The sequence below is a fragment of the Narcine bancroftii genome, chromosome 2, assembly GCF_036971445.1.
Source record: "Narcine bancroftii isolate sNarBan1 chromosome 2, sNarBan1.hap1, whole genome shotgun sequence".
NCBI lineage: Eukaryota > Metazoa > Chordata > Chondrichthyes > Torpediniformes > Narcinidae > Narcine > Narcine bancroftii.
The window spans coordinates 151,574,747-151,594,495 of NC_091470.1; the positions used below are offsets into that span (position 1 = coordinate 151,574,747).

At 42.2% G+C, this 19,749-nt stretch overlaps 2 protein-coding genes across 4 annotated transcripts in view; one reads left to right on the forward strand and one right to left on the reverse strand.

The window, feature by feature from the left end:
- LOC138754378 (probable glutamate receptor) overlaps positions 1-19,749 on the forward strand; it is a 41,980-nt gene that overhangs the window by 12,545 nt on the left and 9,686 nt on the right. Inside the window, exons 1-6 of one of the 2 annotated variants that reach the window (XM_069918578.1) lie at positions 2,868-3,093; positions 5,908-5,974; positions 11,110-11,141; positions 15,024-15,083; positions 18,298-18,480; positions 18,880-19,106. In XM_069918578.1, coding sequence (XP_069774679.1) covers positions 5,917-5,974; positions 11,110-11,141; positions 15,024-15,083; positions 18,298-18,480; positions 18,880-19,106 — 560 coding nt within the window. In that variant the 5' untranslated portion in view covers positions 2,868-3,093; positions 5,908-5,916. Of the gene's footprint in view, positions 1-2,867; positions 3,094-5,907; positions 5,975-11,109; positions 11,142-15,023; positions 15,084-18,297; positions 18,481-18,879; positions 19,107-19,749 lie in introns of those variants that run through there. The other variant, XM_069918579.1, reaches the window with a different exon arrangement.
- Positions 13,258-19,749, reverse strand: part of pank4 (pantothenate kinase 4 (inactive)) — an 86,331-nt gene continuing 79,839 nt past the window's right edge. The window contains exon 25 of one of the 2 annotated variants that reach the window (XR_011351727.1): positions 13,258-19,095. The gene's annotated coding sequence lies outside the window, so the exon portion shown is untranslated. The remainder of the gene's footprint in view (positions 19,096-19,749) is intronic. The other variant, XR_011351728.1, reaches the window with a different exon arrangement.

Below are 19,749 nucleotides of genomic sequence, written 5' to 3' on the forward strand. Positions count from 1 at the left end.
TTTAGTTATGTGACCAAAATGGGAAAATAATGTGGAACAAAGCTTATGATGTCTAAGCTCATGGCCTGATAGTGGATAAAACTGACCAGGGATCATTATTTTACATCCTGGCTTTTGACCTGATTGAAATATTTGCTGTGGTTCCCAGCTATTTAGCTGTTTGAACCCTGTTTGTGCCCATTGTGCAACCTGTTCACATAAACAAGCAATGTGACATTATTCCACGCTGCCAAACAGCAGGAGGACATCACCGCTTTGACATCTTTACAAGTTGGGCTGAGAGGGATTACTTGACAGCCAGCCAAGGTGGGGGGAAGAGGCAGAAGAGAGTCTTATGCTTCTGGAGCTCATGATGGCTAGCTCAGCCTCACTCAGCAAGGAATAAATACTCCCAGCATTTCAGAGTGATCTCAGGTCACCCGTGTGTTCAAAAAGCCAAAGCTTGAGTGCAGAATTGACTTTGTGTGTGTAATTGTCACAGCATGGTTTCATAGTCATTGTGCACCCATTAAGGAGTCCTCAATAGACGGCTCAGCAGAGACCCAACACAATAATCCTCTATTTAGAAAGCTTGAGTGCTCGGGAAACCACAACCATATCACACACTAATCCAGAGCCACCTGGATGGAACATTTCTGGCAGGTGAGGGAGAGCTTTCCCACACTGTACTGGTGGCTCTTGTTTCAGAGAAGGACAAGAAGTCACAGAGGTGGGGACCCGTTGGGAAGACTGAGAATGGCAAGGGAAAGTATTTGTTCTTTGACAACTGGAGACGACAGGATAGAATGGGACAGTCCCTGCACCCATTCTACCACATAACATTTAATTTTACTGCAGAGAAACATCCCACGGAAGTTCAATTGGATCAAAGAGTGTGGACCTCATTTGAAAAGTTGAGCTAAAGTTCAAAGAGGTGAAGAGATGGTTTGGGGAGGGAGTTAGAGAGAGAATGAAGGGAATGAGGAGACAAGTTTCTCAGAAGAAGTTACAAAGGACAAGCATGCAGTGTATTCAGTAAGGAGAGATCAATGGGTGGAACACCAACTTTACTGTCCTTGCAACAGGAACATAGTTCTCAGGGAAAAGATTCAACTGATTATTTGTAAAATCTTTACCTTTCAATGATTGGTGTCAGCCCCACATACTACTGTGCCCCGAGACCCGTTGGGCTGCTCCCATGTATCTACCTTCCATGAGCACTCTCTGATTGACCATCAATTCAATCTTGTATCCAAATGGCCCACTTACCCTGGATTCCAGGCAGTGCAACCTTCCAGACTAACCAACCATTCAGGATGCGGTTGTACAAACCCCACCAGCAGCTTCACGGCATTTATGGACAGAAATAAATGGTGCCTTGCACGGAGTTTACAACTTTGTCAAAATGTTTGATGTTAAATATTGATCAGTACATAGGGGTAACTCACATTTCAGATTTATTGTCAAAGAACATACATATTGTCAAAGAAAAAACATGGCAAACCCCATCTGAAATACTTTTTTCTACAGGCAAGGCAGAATTACCATTTAATGAGAGTGCAAAAAGAATCTGTACAAAACATGCACATGTAAACAAATAAAGAAATGTAAACTACTGGCTTGCACTTTATTTTTTTCTCTCTGTATTGCACAAAGTCCTTAAATGAGTCCCTGATTGAGTTTGTTGTTGAGCAGTCTGATGGTGGAGGGGGTACCAGCTGTTCCTGAACCTGGTGGTTCAGGGCCTACCGTGGACCTCCACCCCCTAAAATGATAGAATGAGAAGATGAAATGAACTGACCCAGTGTGTAAAAGTAGATGACACCATTTTCTTGTTTATTTTCATTGTGTGATGACATTGTTTAATGGGTTTATTGTATTGTATATGTTGAACATTTAATGGGTTTGGAGGGGGGGAAGGGAGAGGGGAAAAAAGGGCAGAAAATGACACTGCATATATTCAAGAGGGAAATGTTTGTGTGTATCTTGATTAATATGGTTCATAGTGTGAAAAATAAAAAAAATTTAAAAACCTGGTGGTGCGGGTCTTGTGGCCCCTAGACCTATTTCCTAATGGCAGCAGCAAGAACATAGCGTGCGCTGCGTGGTGTGGATCTTTGGTGATTGCTGCTGCTCTCCGACAGCAACGTTCCCCATAGATGTTCTTGATGGTGGGGAGGGTTTTGCTTGTGATGTCCTGGGCTGTGTCCTCTACATTTTGGAGGGCTTCACCCTCAGGGGTATTGGTGTTCCCATACTGGACATGATGCAGCTGGCCAGCACACTTTCCACCATACCTCTGTAGAAATTTGCCAGGGTTTATGATGTCATTACCAGACCTCTGCAAATTGCTGTCCTTCTGAATAGTGTGTATGAAATCTTCAATGTCAACCTGAGAGAGAACAGATGGGCTGCAGTCTTATCAATAATACTGAGTTTATCAGCATGGATTTTGAGTTCATCTTTGGAATGAGGCCTAAGCCCTTGCCTCAGTGAAGAGCTGCTGGGATCTCTGGAAAATAAACCGTGCTTGGTACATTATACTCCAAGATTGCTATTGAGAAACCTGTCAGCGTTTCAGAAGCACTGACAGGTTTCACCTCTCATCTAAACTTTTGGAAGCTTTTTGTTATTGTCACTTGGTTTTGTATTGATGAAGTTCACAACCATGGAATCAGTGGTGGGGTGGGGGTGGTGCTCATGAGAGAGCCCTGTTGACCCCTGCCACAGGAAGACAGATCTTTCCCACAGACCACAGCACAGCTGGGTGCTCACAGGTTTTGAGAAAACAAAATTAGGAAATAACTCAAATCAGGTTCTTCTTACAGGCAGAACAGACATAAAGTGCCTCCCAAACTAAATTAGTATGTAACAATCGGTGCCTGCACACTCCTCTAGCTGCCAGGAGGTCTGGCTCCCCTCGAGCATATGAGCCCTCCCCCACTCCCAAAAAACCTTCATTTTCATCCCAGCCAATCATTTGTTGATTAAACTGCTTACAAAACAGCAGAAAAGATAGAAAATTAATTCACTACATCCGATCAGAGAAAAAAGCACATCGACGAAAGAAGGGATTTTGCAAGCTCTTCCTTTTGACATCACCTTGACACCAAAGTAAGTTATTACTGATTTTGGGGACAGTTTCTTTGGAAAGTTGGAAAACACAGACTGTTTATTTTTCTAAGTTCAGCTGAAAATATAAACTTTCTCCTTCCTTCCTTCCTTTGGATTTAATGTGTTGAAAGTTTCCAGTACTGTGGGGTTTCAGGGGGGACAGAGGAGGGAGAGGGAGAAGATGGGATGAGAGAGAGAGAAAAAGATGTGCAATCAATTCTTTCTCCCCCTCTCTTTAATTTTAGTACCTCAGCTCTTCCTTTAAATTTGCTGAATTACTTTCAAAGCAAGAAGATATTGGCCTGAAGCTTGCATTTTTAAGCAGTTACATCTGGATTCCCACAGCTCTTCATGCAATTGGAATCAGCTCACTTGTGTGTTTCAATGCAGCTAATGCCAAGATACACTATTTATTAACTGTGTACTGCAATCCTTAATGCAAGTTATCTTTTTTAATTCTCCTGCAAGATCGAGCGTGCATTTGAAATTCTGGTTACAGCAGCTTGTGGGTGCAGGTGTTACCCTGTGGCAGAATCTGGGTTCATCCTTGCGCATATGCGAGGCGTGATGAACTCGTATTGTAGGGGAGAGTGGAATCTACACTGTGGAGGTTGGAGGTTGTGGTGGAACAGTAACCTAATCTTTCCACCATAAAGCTTTGTCCCACACGACAGGGCTCTGCCAAATGTCACTCTTCACTACGAATTATACTGCAATTGGTGAGAGACTCCTGTTTCTATAGTTTCCGCAACAGGAATTTTTTTTTTAATTTTGAGATATAGCAGGGTCACAGTCCCTTCCAGCCCATGAACCAAATACACCAATTAACTGACAACACCCATACATTTTGGAGGGTGAGAAGAAACCAGGGCACCTGGAGGAACCCCACGCAGACGGGGGGAGTTAGTCGGAAAGCACTAGCTGATGGTTTTGCAGTTGCAGAAGCAAATCTGAAAAATGGGCCACTGTTATTTCAAAACACCACTTGCTGAGGAATTTTGGAGCCATGATCACCAACACTTTGACAGAATAATATCCATGTTCAGTCAGCTGTGCTCTAAGTCCAGCATTTCTAGTGATTTTCAATCAATACTATTTATGTTAGTTGTAGTCTACCAGTGGAGAGATTTCTTTATGTAATGAGTCACAAGGGGACGGGAATTTACTGCCTGAAAGGGAAATAGAGTGAGGGGAATGTGAGAAATAGAATATCACTTCTAAACAGCTGGCATAGGTTTGAAGGGCCAAGACATCTTATACCTGTGTTTTATGATCCAAATGGTGAAATATTCTTCAGGACACCAGGGGAGATACTTTTGAAGAGATTAACACTGAAAGAGTCAAGACCAATCCTTACTTAACATCTCACTCAGAAGATGTTCCACTCAGAGTACAGTATCCCATTCCGGCACCTGGGGTCAGCTTAGATCCAGGTTCTCAGATATTTAATCCATTACCTTCGAAAACCAAAAATTGATTCCACTGTGACACAGTCAACGTCCAAACACATAAATGTGATTTAAATTCATGGCAAACTAAATGTATGATAAATTTATATGCATGCACTATAATTTGAATCTGCTAATTGGAAAGTCAATCATAGAAAATAAAAATAGTTACATAGCAACCAATCATGTTTAATTCACCTAAGGGCATTGGTGACTTTTTCAACACTGGGCCACTTTTGATGAGTTTAAGCTTATGACAAATTTCATACTGCCCTCCTGGGTATTAAACATTTGCTTTACTGAATAATGAGCTTAAGTCTCCAAATTGCTGGTCTGATAACATCACTAGTCAGCAGTCCCTGATGTCAATCTGCCAGTTCATCCGAGAATGATCTGTACCATTTGTACCTCTACCGTCGCAGGAGATGCTCCACTTGCACCCACCACCTCCCTCACTACCATTCGAGGCCCCAAACAGTCCTTTGAAAAGAAGCAACAATTCATTCGTGAATTTTCAAGAATGATCAACTGCATCCAGTGCTCCTGTTGTGGTCTCCACATCAGAGAGACTGGGCATAGACTTGGAGATCACTTCACTAAGCACCTCGGCTCCATCCACCAAATAGCAGGGATCTCCAAGTGGCCATTCCTCGCCTTATTCCCTTGCCAACATGTCTGTTCGTGATCTCACACACTGCCAGAATGACCACCTGAAAATTGGAGGAAGAACTCCTCATCTTCCATCTGGCCACCTTCCAACCAGATGGCATTAGCGCTCCCCCCACCTCATCTTTCCCCATGTCTCCTTTCCTCTAAATCTGCTTCCACAGAGCCCCAAACAACCCACTTCCCCCAGTCAATTCCCACCTTTCCTCTCTCCTGTGTCCATCCATGTCCAATTAACACCTTTTGTCTGTTGACCTGTACTCCTCCCCTGCCCATTCTTAATCCCCCCCACCTCAGCATTTTATTCAGGCACCTTCCTGCTTTATTCTCACACCTTGAAGAAAGGATCAGGCCCGAAACATCTTTACCTCCTATGGGCACTGCGAGGCCTGCTGAGTTCCTCCAACATTCCTATGTTTTTACCATTTTCATCAGTTTCCTTCCCAGGAGCCAAAGGCCTACAGCTGGAATGGTGCAAAGAATCTGGAACATCATCCTAAACCCCTCAGGGGTCTCTTTCTCTCTGCTTCCCTTTCTCACAAGCTCCCTCATTGTCACAGGAAATGGATGAATTATCTTGCAGCCAAATGAATGGTCCCACTATCACCTTTCTGAGAACTGCGCTAATTCTTCACCTTGGACTGAAAGGACTAGCCCCTGGGTAATAATTCCCTTTTTAATTGCATTTGTCTTGTTTCAGACAATTACGATGAAGGAAGGGATAAGGTTGCTGCTCTCACTGGCTCTGCTGCTGTCCTTCTTCACAGGTATGGAGCTAAAAATCTAGTAAATTACCGACCGTCAAAGTATTTAAACCAGTTAAGTTCAGCTGTTGCAGCTTTTGGAACAGAATGTTTTCCTCTCTGTAGCACCTTTTGCTGTTGCAGGTTGTCCCAAGCATTTCAGCCAACACGCATCTTGAAAACCACTGCCGACATGTAGGGAACATGACAGCCATTTATGGTCAGCAAGATCCCTCAAAAAGCAACGTTTCACTGATACAAATGACATGCCATTTGGCTATGCTTTGGGGGAAGAGCAACTATCGGTCCGGATGCCAGGAAGAACTGCTTTGGAGGAAGAGCAACTATCGGTCAAGAAAATGTCAGGCCTTCGATTATCCATCTGATAGGGCTAAAGGGGCCTCTTCCAATAATGGGCATTGCTGGAAGTGCAGGGCAGCCACAGTCCTGCAGAGGTTTCGTTAGCCTGAACTCGCTGACTATTGACAGTATTTCTATTATTCCCCACCCTAACCTCAGTCTTCGACACACACTCTGTGGAATGCTGAAGTGCAGGATTTATTGAGAAGTCCAGGTTGCTCCACAGCTGAACTTGAACATTATGGCTTTTGCAGCCACAAAGCCATGGCCAGCTTCCATTGAACAGTTGGGGAGGTGGGTCAGCAGAGTCACCCATAATCCCCTTGTCTAAGCATCACCCATCAGTACCAATAATCACCAAATCATTGGTAGTGGGATCTTGCTGTGCATTCCCTGGTGGATTCCTTGCATTATAACAATTTAGTTATCAGCTGTGAAGCATATTGGGATGTTTTGGCAATGATGTTGAACAAATCCCCTCTTTTTCTTTAAGGTGGGCATGTGGGGAAGGGGTTGGACAACTGGACCTTATCATTTGTGGCTAGATTTTAACAAATAATTAAATCAATGTGGAATTCAATGGGCAGTGTAGTTAGCACCATGCAATTGCAGCCCCAGTTACTGGGGTTTGAATTAGGCACTGTCTGTCGGGAGTTTGAATGTTCTCCCCATGTTTGCATGGGTTTCCTCCCACCCTTCAAAATGTATAGGGGTTATAGGTTAATTGGGGAATTTGTGCGGCTCGGGCTTCTTAGAGGAGAAGGGCCCGTTACCATGCTGTACATCTAAATTTAAACATTTTAAATTTTTAAAAGTTTAATTTCAATCACAGTAACCATAAAACTGATGACATTACAAAACCCCATCAGGAGAGCAAATCTGCCATTCTTACCCTGTCTGTCTCACAGGTGAATCCTGACCCACAAACTTTGTAGACTTTTAACTGCCTCATCCATTCAGGAGGCAATGATGGACGTGCAATAAATGCTGGCATTGCCAGCAGCATCCACAGCCCAAGAGCAAGGAAAGATTAAAGCCCATTTTCTGACTGACTCCTGTTGCTCAGTGAGGGAATGGGGTTAGAGACAATGACTTTACAGTGGAATAAGCCCATCTTGGGAAGAATAGCACCACATGTCTGCCCATGAAACCTCAGAGTAGTTTCCCTTGGGATAACCAGGGAAGAAGGGTGGGGTGGGGTGGGGGAAAGAGTTTGGGGGAAAAAAAAACACTTCAAAAATATATTTTAGAACTAAAATTATGCTCCACAATATTATCCTCTTCCTGAATCTGATCATCATATTACTGGCTGCACTTTCTCCGTAGTTCTAAACTAAAACCAAACACAATACCCACCCAACACCTCCCATCTCCCACAATCACCACTTCCAGGAGTTCCTTATTCTTTAGACTAGTTCTTCGTTAAAATTATGGAAAAAGGAAGGTCTCGATGAGATTCCCAGCATAATCTGATTCGGGCAACGAGAAAGCAATTCAAAGCTGCTCTTCTTTCTTTAAAAGCCTATTTTTCTCGAATGATTATTAATTATTCAGGATCTCAGCGTGCTGGCCTCATTTCTGCTCCTCATTCAATTGTAAGCTTCCTTCTTGGAATGGAGTAAAAGGCCTCCCTTGTTCAGTCTGATCAGTTTTATTGTCAAGAACTCAGATGTGAGAGAGGGAGAGCCCACAAGAGGAGGGGATATTTGAAGTGTACTTGAAAATGAACACCAAATACACAAGAAAGCATTTAGGACCAGTCTTTTATTCCCCTGCTGTGCCAAAGCCCTGAGAGCTAATGTCTCTTCGCCACTCTCTCCTGGCACTGAAGATATAGAGGGGTCAGAGGACATGCTTGAGTGGCCAAAAGCTGTGGGAATGGGGGTGAAACTCCTCCCTTGATACAAAGTAACAAAATATTTACTTTTCTCCACATTTTGTACATTCTCAGAAATCAGTATAGATCTTTTCAAACTCATCCAAGTGTTTTTGAGAAAGCAACTGCCTGTGGTTATGCTGACAATAAGCATTTAAAAATTACGGTTGCCATGAGTTATCCGATACATCTGCAGTGATGGCTGTAATGCTCAGGAAAATCTGAGCCCCAGTCCCCAGCTCTGGTGGTTGTACAGATCTAGGAGGGTTTGATGCATTGACTTTGTGAAATCACACAAGTGACCAACCACATATTGGGGCGACAAGAGGAGGTCAGAGGGTGGCATCGCCTCAGATTTTCCTGATCCATAAACCACACAAGTTCCAGCTCTACTATCTGGTCTTCACTAATTTCAGGGCTCTGTAATAGACCTTGGTACCTCCTGAGTTTTATGGATGGAGGGAGCGGAGAGGGAGAAACAGCAAAAGCAGCTACTAATTGCAGTGAACTGTTGTACACTCATTATCTGGCTCAGCCCTGCTCTGTGACTGTACCCATGGCTTCTCCCTCTTGACCCCTGTATAAAGGCTCCAACACCATAACCCTCCCCAGAAAGCCTGGGTCACAGCACAGGATGACTTTCAAGTTTATTGTAAATAAATGCCTATAGTCCTGTAACTCCAGTCTTCCAAGTTATTGACAACACATCAATTCTTTTCCAACTCTGGAATAACTCTTGAAGCCAGATAAGCTGGACATCGACCCACATTTGCCAGAAGCCTCAGACCATTTTGAACTCTAGCTACGCTGCTTTGAGATCTTTCAGCAAAATCCCTCCAGAATTGTGGCCACAGAGGAAAACATGCTGCAACTACTCTTCTCTCGGGTCGGATATCAAGTGTTCCTGATGATCAGGGACGCCTCAACATACAGGGAGGCAATGAACATACTCAAGGACCAGTACAGGGAAAGTCAATGAGGTATATGCCAGGCCCTGGGGGGGACACGCACCAGCTTGCAACTTCCAGATGTTGTCGGCTACCAAAAGCACAGAGGACATGATCTGGGACGTCCATATCACAGGTGTCAGATCAGACTACATGCACCAGAGGCTACTCGAGCAGATTAAGTTGGACCTCCTGAAATCACTGGAGATCGCCCTCTGGAAGGTTACTCAGGCGAATATTGTGAGGTCCACACGAGGGCCACCATCTTAGGGCGCATGTTTACAGGTCATCAGCCCGTCACAGCCTCCGATGAGTAAGCCCACCACAGCCATGGTCTCCCAGGAGCACCTGCACTGCTACTTTTGTGGCCAACCAGAGCACCCCCAAAAACAATGGCCGGCAAAAGATGCGGCATGCTCAAAGGGCAGAAAAAAGGGACACTATGCAAAGGTATGCCGATCACAACCTCCTTCCAGTCCCAGCACTGCCGTGTGCACAACATGGGGGCCACCCTCTTGGCCGCCATCATCTTCCAGAGACAACCATACTGTGTCATGGGGCCGCCCTCTTGGATGCTGCCAACTTCCGGGGATAACCACCACGGTATGGGCGCCACCATCATGCTCCCAAACTACGAGTCAGCACAGGCCAGACCACGAACTGACACTGGCCTCTGTGGTACTGGATCAAAGCAGCCTGCATCAACTCTCCTGGTTGATCGGTGACAAGATGCCTTTTCAATAACGGGAGCACTCCAATCGAGTCGTCATGCCCCCCCAGCAGGTCGACACAGTGGTCCAGAACTTACCAACCGACTCTCCACCAGTCACAACCCAAGACCAGGCCACCGGACAGACTTAACCTGTAAGACTTTGTGCCCTACGTCACCCCGCCAGACAAAAAATAACCAAGGGGTGAATTGGTTACTGGCTCCACTCTGCTCTGTGACTGTATCCATGGCTCCTCCTTCTTGACCATGTAAAAAAGGCTTCAACACCATAACCCCTTCCCAGAAAGCCTGGGTCACAGCACAGGATGACCTTCAAGTTTATTGTAAATAAAAGCCTATTGTTCTGTAACTCCAGTCTTCCAAGTTATTGACGGTGTTTTATTCCTTGGTAATTAGTGATGCGCTCAAGTCTGCAGACACCATGATTGAAGTAATGCTGGAGAAACTCAGCAGGTCAAACAGTAAACTTTATAGAGCAAAAGATACACAACCAACATTTCGAGCTTGAGCCCTTTATCAAGGTATGAGTAAAATGTAGGCAGGTGCCTGAAATGTTGGTTATCTATCTTTTCTTTGCTGTATACTGTTTAACCAGCTGAGCTTCTCTACCATTGTGTTTTAATGACTAAGAACCACCTCCTGTTGGCTAGTTAAATTAAAACAGAACATTGGAGAGTCTGCAGATGCTGGGATCTAGAACAAAAAGAACAACCTGCTGGAGGAAGGCAGCGGGTCGAACGGCATTAGCCGGAGAAAAAGAACGGTCACTGTTTTGAGTCAGAATCCTTAAGACTTCTTGATAAAGGAATCCGACCTGAAACAGTGACCATTCTTTTTCTCCCACTGATGCCGTTAGTCCCGCTGCCTTCCTCCAGAAGGTTGACTTATACAGCAGAACATTGCTTAGCTTTTACATTTCACTGATTGTTTCATCTGGAAAAGGACAGGGGTTTAAAATCTATTCTTCTCATGCCAACCTGTCCTATGCCCTCCTTGCCACAATACCCCATACTTTCATTATTCCCCAGGCCCCATGAACACATATCTGGCAAGATTGAGCTTCTACTGTGAAGATTACCAGGGAACAGGTAGCTGGACAGCTGGCCACCTGGATCATAAACATGGTCCTAGACCTCAACCTCATTTGCAACCATCGAGTATTAAAATGCTTTGTTGTTATTCCAATTGAAAACATTTCTTGCACAGTTTTGCCTATTTGATACCAGGCTAAGATTTATTTTTACAGGTGCTGTGAAGAATCATGACACCCCTCCAAAGGTTAGCATGCTTTTTTACATTTAATATTAGATCTTTACTGTTCTTGATGTACAAATAGGATTGGAGGTGCATGTGTTCATGTAAAATTCACCATGAACTTGTTCCCATTACATAAATATCCCGCTTTCTCCATTTATATATTTTGTCTCTTTGTAAACACTCCAAATATTTTCTACGCATGGAAATGTTCTGCCTCTGTTATCCTTCATTATGAAAGTACCTTAAAAGTGTGTCTCAAAGTTGGAGGTGATGCATACTTTGAAAGGGAGGTGAACGGAGAAGAGGAGCAGTGGAGTCTTCAAGAATAGGATAGGATAGGAAATTGGGCAGAAATGGAAAAATGTAAGAAGGTTGAGCCTATCTGAACCTGAGAAAGCAGAAAAGCATCAGGAAATGCTTCTGAAGATGAGAGAAAAACCACATAGGCTTTTGTATTTATATATGACCTTCTATGCAATAAGATGCCCCTAGATGTTTTGACATCAAGCCATATGGATGGATGAAAGGTGTGACCAACAGGTCGATGATGAGAGGGTGGGAGTTGAGGAGAGCAAAGATGGATATGGAGGGAGATCTTCAAAAGTGAGCAATAAAAAGCATCGTCACTAAGGAGGGAGAAGGAAAAATGGTTGGGAAGGGGTTGGAGGGAGGCAAAGGACATGCCAGAAATCGAGGAGTTACCTCACTGGAGCCAGGGTGAACAAGACCTGGAGAAAACGATACTACAATTGAAGTGTTACAAAGAGGAGTTAATGCAGGCTGTTAGGCACTGCAGTACTGGTTAAACTAGATGGTGCAGGTCAGGAGACTAAAAACTGAGGCAATTCTAAACTTTTAGAAATCATTAAATATATGCAGAATACATTCTGAATTTTGGACAATGTGGAAGGTTAATAATGCATTCACACAAACAACCCTTGAGTGCAGGCTTCAGTTACAAAAGAAAGTGGAATTATTTCATTTGGAGCAATAGATCTGTTCAACATTAGAATCAGAATTTATTATCATAAATGTATCATGAAATTTGTTGTTTTGCCACAGTATTACAGGGGAAAATATTGTAAACAATCAGAAAAATTAATGCAAATTACTTCAGAGAGGACTTGACAGCGTAAAGCAATGATCAATGTCCTTGGTCAGTAAACAAGTAATTAGAAGGAATACGTGTGCTCAATATTAACAGAATGAAGGGAGAGGAGAGCAGAAATATTTGACGTAGACAATAGGTCACCAAATGACAAGAAACAGCACAATAATTACTGGACACTGTTGCCAGAAGCATGTGTTGCTAACCAAGTCCCCAAGCCTGTTCTGCCATTCAGTATGATGGTGGCTGATCCACCGGAGGCTTCCACGCCTCCTCCTTCGTGCAGAATCTACATTACCCTCAATTCCTTGATTTTTGAAAAATAAATAATCTCTTTCCCCACCATCCCCCCCTCCCCCCCCCCAACTTAAAAGGCTATAAATAAGCAGCTTTCACAATGCTGGGGTATTGAATTCTAGAGGTTCATTACCTCCTGTGAGAAGAAAATGATAAGATGCCTCAGTTTTAAATTACCAGCCCATTCAAATGATGCCCCCTCATTTGAAGATTTCCCAATGGTGAAAACATCTCAACATCTATCCTGTCACATCAATGATTCTCATTCTTCTAAACGCCAAAGAAATTAAACTAATAAATTTAGTAGTGCTACGAACTAACTGACCAATAATATATAATCACATAACAGTTCTCATTTAACTCCAAGCTTAAACCCCACTACGCACGAATGTAATTGTATAAATGTATTAAAGTCCAAACTATTCCAGTTTAAGCTTGAGTCTGAAAAGTTAGTATTTTAAAGTCTTGTTGAACTTGAAGATCTATTAAATTGTAGTTCAGAAGTGATTATGAAACATCAAGTTATCTTAAATTGCTGCTTAAAGCAGTAATGAAGTGTTTGTTAACACTGACTTGGTCCTTCGTCTGTTCAATCTTGCAAAGTTATTTTCCCACGAAGAGATTTCTTCTTTAGCTCTCACATTGGTGATCTTCAACTCCCTCTTAGCTTCTTAAGAGTTCTGGAGGTCTTGTCCATGATGAGGCTGCCTTCTAATAACAAAAAGAGACAAGTCAGAAGTGGTCTGGCTTTCTTTAAAGCCACTTTGAACAGCACCTCCTCCTTCTCCAGAGAATACTGTCAATTTTCTTTTCCTTCTGGTTTCTTCTCGTCTTCTGGGCTTAAGATGCCTCTGCCTTCGGATAGAGATACACACACACACCCTTAGACTCATGAGGTCAGTCTTAATTTCTTTGAAATCATACCTCCGGCTTGTAAACATCACGATTCCGAAAGATGACATCACTTCTGATTGTATTGTATGAGTGTGTGTGCAACGCTGTTCCAAACCCACTATATTTCTTATAAAAGTGTCTTAAGTAATGTAGCTTAACTGTATCCTAGTATTAATATTAACACAAATCCATTACAAGCAGATTATGATACCTTAAAATGGCCTAGTCAATCTCCTTGGACTTCCTCCATTTCTATTATATCCTCTCTTAGGTGAGGAGTTGAACTGAAAAGGAGAATTAATTTGAAATACGCACATTTCCAAGGGTTACTGGAAAAGGGCAGGGCTCTGAGAACCATCACTGTTTTAAAACCTATGGAATGTGCTGTAACATTAACAGATAATTTATAGTTGAATTGAACATCATCATCTCAAGTTGGATATTTGCATGTTGAACAAAATCAAAAAATTGTAGCAGAGAAAATTTACATTCACCAACTGTGCCCTCTGTCAATTCCTCGAACAGACTATTCAAGTAATCCCATTCCCCTGTCCTTTCCCCTGGTCTGGAGATTTTCTTTCCTTTTACTTCTCTAGCACTTTGTTTCAAATTGAATCTCTTCCAATTCCCACATCTGTGAGGGCAAGCCAGATAAAAGTTAATATTCATGTGTACATTTTTAATATTCAAACAACTTTTGAACATCAATACATAAATCTATAAAACATCAAAATCTGGTAGACTCACTGTACAGTGTGTGAGTATGTTGGCATCACAACTGCAGAACAGTTATTTGTACTTTTCTATCTAATTTCTGTTCAAGGTGTGAGGTCTGCTTTGTTCATGAATGAGTGAGACAAACACCAGACTGAGTCGAAATCAGGGTTCTTTGTTCTTTATTACCGGATTGTAACACTTGCGACTAACAATGTTAGTCGGAGAATGCATTCTGCCGTTATCAGCAAAATGGTGATTTTTTATACCCTTGGATACGTGCTTAGAACATCATCATATCATTACTTGTCCAATGACTAAAACTGTTGCTATCCTTTCCCTGCTAGCTTCCTGCCTCTCAATCCATCAATGTCTCTCTTATCTTGTAAGTACAAGGATGCATTCACATCTTGTTACAGCCCTGCACAGGGTAACTCCTTACACATTCCCATCTCATGATGTTTTACCTAACAGGAGTACAAGGACACCTCCCCTTCTTGTTACAGCCCTGCACAGGGTAACTCCTTACACATTCCCATCTCATGATGTTTTACCTTACAAAGGCAAAAATCACTCTTTGCAATTGGGCAGAGGGGTTTTGCCCCAACTCATTTCAATTCCACTGGGAGATAGAAAGAGAGATTAAATCCTCCTACTTCTCTGTAGCCAACGAAGCAGTTACCTGTGCTCCCATTTAATTGAGAGAAGTAAACAAGGCTGAGAATGTTAATCTCTGAATCCAGACATTGCCAAAATAAAAACACCTGACAGTAAAATGTCTCCAGCCACCTCTTGTCAAAAGAGAATAGCCACCTTTGCAAGATCTTTGACTAAAGACAATAATACCATCTGCTAACATAATGAAAAAAACTCTCCGTCCTTCTCAACAGGCTCCTGAGAGAGAAAAACGGCAGCTTTCTGTGCGGTCTCTGACGGTGACTACTATTCTGGTAATGTATCCATTAAAAAGACTGCACAATCTTATCAATTGCACCAATTACAGGCTACATTAATAATCACAGAACATTGAACATTGCACCTAGTTACAAAGTACATCGCTTTGTGCCTTTGCAAATAATTTTGATTCGGAAGAGATTTTACATGGACAGAAGATCAAAGAAGTTAGACAAACACACACAAAAACTCAGCAGGTCAAACAGTGCCTTTATGTAGCAAAGGTAAAGATACTGAACCAATGTTTTGGGTTTCAACCCTTCATCAAGGTGCGATGAAGTTAGACATGCATTTCTGTGTTCAAGTTTTGCAGTGATCAAAGGAGGACAATGTGCTTTTTATGATAGCAACAAAGCTTCAGTGTGAAAAAAACCCTAGACTAAAGAACTTTTAATATTGACTGTGGGTGGTGGGGGTGGGGGAGAGACGGAGGAGCTGGTGGTGAAATTAAAGTAACAAACCCTACACACAACTAGGTGGCAAACCAAATATTCAAGTTTGAAATCTAAAGCGCAGGGTTAAGTAGTGAAGAGATGCTGTCGAAAAATGCAAGAAAGGAACTGATTTGCATTTTCAAAATACCATCTCTAGGAAAGAATTTTCATAGCTTCGCACTTCATAAAAATGATTAAAACAGAGCATATCGTAAATGATAATGATACTCAACTTCAAACAAATAAAAATGAATTTAAATGATGATAAATGATTAATAATGTCTCAAATTACCTTGCACTCATTCTAGTTTTCTCTTCTACTCTCCCACCCATACCCACCTATGATCTCAAACCTCTTGGTCTGTCCGCCTCCTCCTGCCCCTTCCTCCCTCCTCCTCCTCCTCTTTATTCAGATGCCTGCCCATTTTTTGCAAATCCTTGACAGAGGGCCCAGGCCCAAAACGTTAGTTACCCTTTACTTCCTATAGGTGTTGCGTGACCGGAATTTCTCCAGCACCTTTGTATATTGCACGATAATCACAGCATCAACAGGCTTAACTCCTTCCAACAAATGGTGTTTTTTTTAATTGTTGTCTGTCCCTATTGTGACAAGCACAGCAAGCTCCCACAACAGAAACAGAAATGAGGCTGCTGGGTTTATTTCAGGCAGAGATTGACAGGCATTTGATTAGTCAGGACATCAAGAGTTATGGAGAGAAAGCAAGGGAGTGGGGCTGAGTGGGTGGATGGGTCAGCTCATGATTAGAATGGCAGAGCAGACTCGATGGGCCAATGGGCCTACTTCTGCTCCTATATCTTGTGATAATGATCAGCTAAACGAGGTTTCTGATGTTGATCAAGGCATTAAGGGAGGATTCCCCTGCTCCTTTCCTTAGTGGCTGAAACGACAACCTTTCACAAAAGACAACAGATGTGACCTTAGAGTAGCATTTCATTCTCTCGACAATGCAACATTCTCTCAATGCTGTCTTAAAATATCAGCCTACAACATGCACTCACAACTAAGCTGAACACATAGGATTCAGATTCAGCAATTACACCCAGTGGATCACAGCCAACAGCTCAACAAACAGCATCAGTGAACTGATAACGAGGAAGCTGAAATCAAAGGTGACCACTGATCAAAAGACACTAACAGCAAGAATCAAGAATCAGAATTCAGCTCAGCAATCTGTGCTGATTTAGTGGTAGACCAATCCAATTACTTTAACTAACCCATTTTTTCCTCATAATCTTGAAACTTCTTTGATTTTAAATAACTGTCTTCAAATTTTTTGATTTCAAAAATGTTCTTTTCATTTGTTGATGTGATTCCACCATCCTTTCATCTTACATTTTTTCAACTAAAAGTTATGAGTACACATGCATTGGGCAATGTTTCAAAATGTGGCATTAGGGTTCAATACAAAGGTAGGAAGGGGGGTGAGTGAACGTGCCTCACGTAAATGATCTGCACCCTCTGGGTTCCTGTGCCACTGGGGACTGGCACAAAGACTGTCTATCCATGGCCTCATGTATTATCCCCATCAGGACCACCCATAAATTGGAGGGACCACACTTGATTTTCCATTCGGTCACTTTCTAACTGGATGGCAATAACATAGACTTCTCTGGTTTCTGCTCTCTGTTCTCCCATGCTTCCCTTTCCACCCCCTTTCCTCTCTATTCACAGAGGCATCCCTCCTCCCCCTCCTTGTTACTGTACCTTCCCTCCATTATCCACTTACTACCTCCTGCCATTGGGTCCATGTTTCTCCCCCTGCCCCTCACCATTTTGTTTGGGCGTCCTGCCGACATTTTGTTCATACCTTGATGAAGGCCTCAAGCCCAAAACATTGGTTATGTATCTTTAAGACAAAGTAAACTGTTTGACCTGCTGAGTTTCTCCAGCAATGTTTTTCATTCTTTTTAAAATATTTTTATTGCATTTAACAAAAACCATTTACACATTTAAATCAAATCATATACCTATCAATTGTAATTAGAAACATAACCATAATTACATAACTTATTTTGTTCAGATCAAATTATATAAATTAAACAACTAAATTATAACATATTATGTCCAAATATAATATTGAATACAAATACGTAAAATTCCCTTATCCAAGATATTTTACCCTTCTCTGATGTGACTGTTCTGTGATATGATCCATGATCTGTAGTTAACACCCCCCCCAATCTTAACCTATTTGTCTTAATAACAAAAAGGATTCCCTGTCTGGTGTCTATTATTCGATTCATGTTTACAACATATACAGATAACCTTGTTTAGAGGGAGGGTGTTTTTTTACTGGCACAAAGAGTTCCAAATTCCACTCGGAAATCTCAGTTGGGCATTTCACATCTCACTTACTCCCAACACACCTTCATCAAGAGGGATCATACACTGCATGAGGACATGGCATCATTTTGTGCTCATGTGAAAAAGTAAGAGAAGTCTGAAAGATGAAAGAACAATATTAATTAAAGGAAGTATCTCGGAACAGAATGTGTCAAAATACAACAGTGGCATTTCATAACTACATTCAGGGCAAGATGGCAAACAAGGAAAGAGCAGCACCATTGGACACCAAAGTGTAGTATCCTTTGGTTCCATGTGCTTTAAGCTACATGACATGGGCGAGCGAGGTCTTGATTAGTCTGTAGAAGGGGATTTTAAATGGAGAATTCGAGGGGACTGGTGAAGTTCTCGGATGTTTGACAAAGTTCTCGGACATTCTAATGAAGTTTTCTTGATATTTACATTTAAAAGCAAGAGCCATTCATAATGACCAAGCCTACAGGTGGATTCGAGGGGTTCTGCATTGACCTACTTCAATTACTCTCAGAAAGATTAAACTTCAAATATGAAATCCAACTTGTGAAGGATGGCTTTTACGGTAGAAGATTGGAAAATGGAAATTGGACCGGAATGCTGGGGGAACTGATGAGGAAGGCAAGTTTCCTTAAATTTGACTCTTTGATCTTGGTTGTGCGGAGCTTATTGTTCATTCCTCGCTGCCCTGTAAAAGCTACAATGTTGAACTCTTTCACCACAGCACAATTCCAGAATCAGCAGTTTATCAATTTTCGTAGACAATTTTGGAGAACCAGCGAGAGCCTGCCACAGGATTTGGGATGACAGGGACATCCAGATCAGACTGGATCGAGACAGCACATTCCCCCCCCCCTGCCACCAAGGCAAATAGTGAAACCATTTGAATTTATGACACAGCTTAGTGATCCTGTCTACAGAGAACATATTTACTGATAATTTGGATTCCATTTGAAAATAAACAAAATCCTTTGAAAGCAATAAAGTCAATTTTTGTTTCCTCTGGCTCATTCTCTACAGGAGGCAGATCTGGCCGTCGCTCCTCTCACCATCACCATGGTCCGCGAGAGTGATTTTGACTTCACTCGTCCATTCATGTCGGTGGGGATCAGCATCTTGATGAGCAAGGACACCAACTCTCAGGATACCAGCCTTTTCCAGTTTCTGAGCCCATTCTCCAGTGAGACCTGGTTCAGTCTTCTCTTTGCTTACGTACTGGTCTCCATCTGCATGTTTCTTGCAGCCAGGTAACATTTAAATGCATGTCAAATTTAGTTAAGCAGAATGAAATTGCTGCATCAATATTTGTTAAAATCATATTGAGGAAAGAAGAGGGAAAGAAAGAGGAAAAACAAGAATGGCAGAAAATAGAAAGAAGGTTGGAAACAATAGCAGAAGAAAATCCATTTTGTGTACCCACAGAACAGAAACAGGCCCTCCTTGTCCATGCTGACCATTGAGGATCTATCTCTACTCATTCATTTGTCCAGTACCTGTTCTATGACTTGGAAATTAAGATGCTTATCTAGATATTATTCTCTTCATTGCCCCAGCTAATAAATGCAAGTATCCTGCATGCTTGCTTCATCCTTACCCACCTGTACTGCTACCTTCAGAGATCCTGATCTTACACATCCAAGGCTCCTCCATACACTCTAGACCTCTACCATTTATTGTGTTCTCCCAACATACATCATCTCACACATACAGAATAAAATTCCATCTGCCATCAATCTGCCCATCTTACCAATTCATCAATATCATCCTGTAGCCTGATCACCCTCCTCACAATCAGCAATGCCACTAATTTTCATTCAAACTACTAATCATACTTCCAACACTTACACCCAAATTGTTAATGTATATACACAAACAGCGAAGATTCCAGAA